At 52.5% G+C, this 5313-nt stretch overlaps 1 protein-coding gene across 4 annotated transcripts; it reads right to left on the reverse strand.

The window, feature by feature from the left end:
- Nucleotides 1-2566: 2566 nt before the first annotated feature.
- LOC120411593 (formin-like protein 14) lies at nucleotides 2567-4903 on the reverse strand. 4 transcript variants are annotated; one of them, XM_039567957.1, is made up of 3 exons: nucleotides 4698-4903; nucleotides 3225-3520; nucleotides 2567-2845 (listed from the first exon to the last, which is right to left on the reverse strand). In XM_039567957.1, exons 2-3 carry the CDS (start codon nucleotides 3387-3389, stop codon nucleotides 2663-2665), a joined length of 348 nt encoding a protein of 115 aa, XP_039423891.1. In that variant the 5' UTR covers nucleotides 3390-3520; nucleotides 4698-4903; the 3' UTR covers nucleotides 2567-2662. The 4 variants fall into 4 exon arrangements, with proteins under 4 accessions (XP_039423891.1, XP_039423894.1, XP_039423893.1 ...); XM_039567960.1 differs by lacking the exon at nucleotides 4698-4903 and adding an exon at nucleotides 4481-4680; XM_039567959.1 differs by lacking the exon at nucleotides 4698-4903 and adding an exon at nucleotides 4366-4462.
- Nucleotides 4904-5313: the final 410 nt, after the last annotated feature.

Here is a 5313-nt window from a genome sequence, read left to right on the forward strand (position 1 = left end):
GAACTAGCCTTGACTAAAGACCGAGGGTTGCCATAAAAAGACAAACCCTGCTTTAAAAATGCTGTTTAACTACACATCATTTCTTACAATGGTATGGTATAAATGTTCTCGTAGACCCACGTTATGATAAAAAGGGGATATACTGTATCTTTTTACTGCTGAAATCCCAGCTTCGCAAACATAAATATTTCCAATTAGTGACTTTACCCTAAACTACAGTGATTTAAAGCTACCTGATTTAATTTTATTCCATACACATTTTCATTTTTTTTTCCGAGACAATAATGAAATTATGAGTTAAATGTATAAGGAAGCAATAAAAAAGTAAAATCAAGGGTTTCTTCAACCCTCATTTAGCATTTGCAAATGCTTATTTTGTGACTGGAGTAATGAAAAGGCTATTTTAAAAAATCGTTTGTCTGAAACGAACAATAAATGTAAGTGGGAGCGTCGTATTAAAGAATGGAGATTTCCTTAAAAATGATTCATACTCGTGACTGTGTAATTAGGAATTAAGAAAGTAATATAAGCGCTATAAAAGGCAATCACCAGAATGTTTATAATTTTAACACGCATGCCTTTAAACTGTGTTTTCAATTCTTTAATGCAGTTCCTCAGCATTTTCACCCGTCCGGAAAGCCGGTCGGTTGGCTGAGCGTTTATTTCCTTACGCTGATCTTATTTATACACCGCAGCAGGGGAGCGAATATTTTTTTTTCTCTACGTTTTAAAACGAGACCTGAGGCTGCGGGGGCACCGCCCTGTAAGGACGGCCGGGACGAGGGGCTCGGCGGGCTCACGGGGAAAGGCCGGTGCCCGCCGCGCGGGGGGTGACGCGCGCCTGCCGGCGGACCGCGCGCCCCGTCGGCGGCTACGGTGGGCTGGCCCCGACCCGTTTGCCTCCTCGGTGCGCGGCCGTCCCGCGGTGCTGAAGCGGCAACAAAACGTGCCACGCCGTATCGATGAGCCCTCCCCTAATCCCACTCGCGGCGGCTGTTTGAGGGCTGCCGTGGCCACGCTCCTGGCAGGTTGGGCTTGGCTTCGGCGCGACCGGCGATAGCCGCAACGAGGCTCCCCGCGGTTCAGGCTAAAGCTGGGTCACTGCAGGCGACAAAGGGCTCTGTGCGCGATGGGAGCTCGGGGCTTCCCCTCTCTTCCCCGGCCCTGTTCCCTTTTCTCGGCTCCTGAGCTAGAAGCACCGAACGGGATGCTGCATGCTCTCTGGTCCTGGAGGCTGGGTCCAGAGCGGCCTCGTCGTCCGCTTGTTTTGGGACCCACCAGTCGAGTTACGTAGTTTGAGCCCGGGGAGTCTCAAGTGTTGGGAAACCGACCCCTCTCCCTCTCGTTCCGGCTCGGCCGCAAAGCTAAAGCCCGTCGGGCGGGCGCACGAGGCGGCGCGTTCGGGACAGGCCCCGGGACGAATACCAGGGGGTTGCCCACGGCCGCCGGGGCACCGCGAGCCTGGGCCCGGCGTGGGATGAGCCGGGACCGCCTGCGCTGCACGCTGTGAGCCGCGATCGTTTTGCGCCCGAGGAAGGTGATATACAAAAGTGGAAGCAGGGGCCGAGCTGCTCTCATCGGAAACCGATGCAGAGCCCCGCCGCCGCTCCGGACGACCGCTCCTACCGGGTCCCTAGTGCCACCTCTTCCGTCGGGCTGCAGCCCACCTGGCAGCGGGGAAAGCAGTCCGGCCGGAGGATCCCCGGCGGAGTGGGACGTGAGGGCTCTGGGGACTTTCCTCTTTTCTATCTAAGCCACGCTTAACCTTCTCTCAAGCCTCTTTTGAGGGTCACCTGTATCTCTGGGCTAGTCGCTCTAAGCTTGCTGTTCAGCCCATTATAGCAAAATTGGAAGTGCTAATTCGCCCCCGACGCACACTCAGCCGCAAGCAAGGGCAAGGGAGAGAAACGGGGGAGAAGGTGCACTTGGGATGCACAAAAACAGGGTTCCCAGACGACTTTCTCACCGGCGCCTATAATTTTTCTGCAGTTGATAATGTTTGACTGACTAGACGCGGTGAGCTCCTTGCTATCAGTTTTACACACCACGTCTCCTTAGGGTGAAGCGATTAGACTCACTTGGGGGGCGGAGGGAAGAAGAGGCTAATGATAGAAATATGTTTTCCTTAGTGACTGTTCCTATGGATCCCTGCTGGCTAGTTACAGAAAACCGTGTCTTTGAAGTGAAAAGGACGCTGTAGATATTTTACTCTCTGGATGCACCCGGGTTCAATGTTCGAAAAGATCTGCAGAAATCACACTGTGAATGGCAAAACATGGCCATAACCTTCCTGTAAATGTCATTCAAGATTTTCTAAGGGAGGACGGGAAAATATCTTTCTGGTGTAAAACAATATATTTTTTTCCCTGAAGTCTAAATATGTGACTCTTCTACATCAATTCACCTCACCCAATTGCCTAAAAACCCAGACTGCATTTTAAAGTCCGGAAATAAAAGTAACACCAAAAAGGTGTTTTGGATATATATATTATTCCATTAGCAGATCATTATATATATAGATCCTTCTCTCTTTCATCATCCCATAAAAAAATTAATCGGACAGACATATGGATAACAGGTTGTTCGATAAATTTAAATCCAAACAGTTATTTCAAAAAGTCAAGAAATGAAAACAACATGCCACATAGCAACCTACAGAAATCTAGCGAGGAGTAAAAAAATCAACAAGGGTCATTCCTCTAGAAATAAAAACAATCCGGGCGATCTGTCCATCCGCCGTAGGGCGAGCAGGCTGCGCGCACCCCGCTGTGCGGCATGGAGGGATGCGGAGCGGTGCGGAGCAAGGGGTCAGGGTCTCTTCTGCGGGAACGCGCGGCGGCTGGCTCTAGAGGGAGGGAAAAGAATAAAAACCGGGCAGGATCAGCAACTCCGTGCCCAGAGGCTTCTCCGTGACCTCCGCGGCACCGCCACCGCTTCGTCCCCGTCCCTGCATGCGCGCCGCAGCCGCCCTCCACCGGCGCTGCGCCGCCGGAGAGCCCGGCGGAGGAGCGGGGCAACTCGCCCCTACGCCGGCAGGTCCCGGCGGCCGCTCGGGGCCGGCCCCGCTCTCCGCACCCGCGCCGAGTTTCTCCAGAAGCTCAGCCTCGCCCTAAAGCCCCCGCGCCCCGCGTGGCTCGCACCCGGGCCCCGCCGCCCCGGAGCGCGCCCTCCTCCTCCCGCGCTCCTCCGCGCCCCTCCCGGGCCGCGGCGGCGGGGGTCGGTACCTGCTCCCGCGGGCCTCGCCGGGGCCGTCGCACCGGTGGCGGTGGCGTGTGTGGCCCGGCGGCCGGCCGCGGGCGGAGGGAGCGCGGAGCGGGGCGGCGGAAGGTGCCGTCGGAGATGGGCGGGCGGGCGAGGAGGCTGCGGGAGCGCCCTCGGACAGATAACATCCATTTCCTTCCTTCCTCTCCTCTATCGATCTCATCTCCTCCGCGACGGCGTTTAAACTCTTGCAAGATCCTCTAGCTTAGCACGTTTCGATCACTCTCGCACATCTGATTTCCTTCAGATTCAATCACGGCTGGAAAGGCAGAGCAGACAGACTTTAGACCATGGAACAGTTAATACGTCCCAGATTTAATGTAAAGATAAACTAACTCCACAGCACTGTTTGTCGGTGACAGGCATTAAGCATTTTCTGCTCTCCTATCAATTCAGAGCGACAGTCACTGCAGCGCAATTCTTTTCGTAGTAACGAATTTTTCTCAGACAAGTAGCCATCTCTTCCAATGTGGAGAGAGTTAGTGCTCCTACGTCGGTTTCGTTTTTGTTTTGTTTTTTATTTTTCTTTAATTAATTATCTTTCTGTCACATACCTAATTTTTCACGTCTGGAAAGCACTTCTACAATTTTAACGCTGATAACCTTATTTGAAGGGAAAATTTATCTCTAGGGTATATTTATTAATCAGTCCATTCCTCATAGTCTCTGACGAAACAGCTATTGAAATTAGCGATAAATTTGCATTTTACGGGTAGGTAAAATACAATAATGGAAACGGTTACGTCTCCTAAATGGCAGCTATTTCCGTTTTAGATTACGATCAGAATTCTCAGCTGTGCCACTCGACGGCCCGAACAGGACCTCCAAGGCTGTGACACAGGCGAACCAGATCACGAATTTCCTTCTCTCCTTTGCCCAAAACAGCGAAATGAGTTTGAGATCCTAGTCCCCTAAACAGTGAAATCTACCACATTGGGTTTTTTTAAAGCTGGAGGGTTTCTATTCTGTTTCTTTCAAGGGAGCATGTCACTGCATTTAGTTCTGAGGACAAAAAATAAAATTAAAAAAATAGGCAAAAATGTCCCAACAAGAGAAGAAAAAAAAAAATAAAAGAAAAGAGAGAAAACACAACAAAAATCTCACCAGCTTTTCATTTCCCTGGATATGCAAAGGAAAGAATATCTGGTTCCAAACTTTTAATAGTTTTACTCACTGGAAAGATACGAAAGAGGATTTTCCCTGTAACTATTTTATGCACCTGAATATGATTATTACTGAAGTTGCTGCGGCTGGATGCATCGATGTTCATACAAGGTTCGGTTTAATTCTCGTTTTATTGCAGCCTTAGCGCTAATGGGTTGGGTTTAGCGGAGGTTGTGGATTCTACACTGGAACCTCTCTGCAGCCAGAGTTTGAATAACAACGCGATCAATCTCCAAGCGCAACAGTAACAGCAATAATTCCTAATCCCTTACAGCAAGACAGGGCACAACGTCATTTTTTAACGTCCGAACGGTTTTCCCGGCCCAAACGCTGCGCTCCCCGAGAGCCCCCCTTCCCTCTGCGTTCCGGGGGGAGATACGGCTGGGATCGGGGGTGTCCCTTTAGCGTTCATTGCGGGTGCATCTGCCGCGGGCCGGGGGCGCGGGGCTGTTCGGGCCTGGGCAGAGGCGGGCGCGGGACGGTGGGGCGCTCCCCCCGGCCGCGGCGGCGGGGCCCCCTGGAAGGGCGGCGGGGCCGGGGCGGCGGGGCCGGGGCGGCGCTGATTGGGCTGCGGGCGGCCGAGCCGCACCGCCCCCGCCCCGCGGCTCCGCCCGGCCCCCGCCGCCGCAGTGACACTAATGAGCGAGTTCTTCCCACAGGTCTCCTGCCTGGAAGTGCTGACAGATCAAGGCAACAAATTTCAATTACAAGCCCTAATTTGTGTCCGCAGAGCGTTTGTTACCCATGTCAGTCCTGCCTGGCCCATCAGACGGGGCAGAACGTGGAGGAGGAGGAGGAGGAGGAGGAGGAGGGAGAGAGAAGGAACGCATCTGCAGAAAGGAATAGATTTTTTTTCCACTTTAAAAACCCCAAAACAATCCTCCCCCA

This window comes from Corvus cornix, chromosome 3, assembly GCF_000738735.6.
Source record: "Corvus cornix cornix isolate S_Up_H32 chromosome 3, ASM73873v5, whole genome shotgun sequence".
Classification (NCBI taxonomy): domain Eukaryota; kingdom Metazoa; phylum Chordata; class Aves; order Passeriformes; family Corvidae; genus Corvus; species Corvus cornix.

Coding starts and splice junctions, on each gene's coding strand:
- LOC120411593 (XM_039567957.1), bottom strand. CDS start 3,389: ATGTTATCTGTCCGAGGGCGCTCCCGCAGCCTCCTCGCCCGCCCGCCC. Junction 2,846..3,224: donor GGCGAGGCCCGCGGGAGCAG/GTACCGACCCCC, acceptor CCCTCCCTCTAG/AGCCAGCCGCCGCGCGTTCC.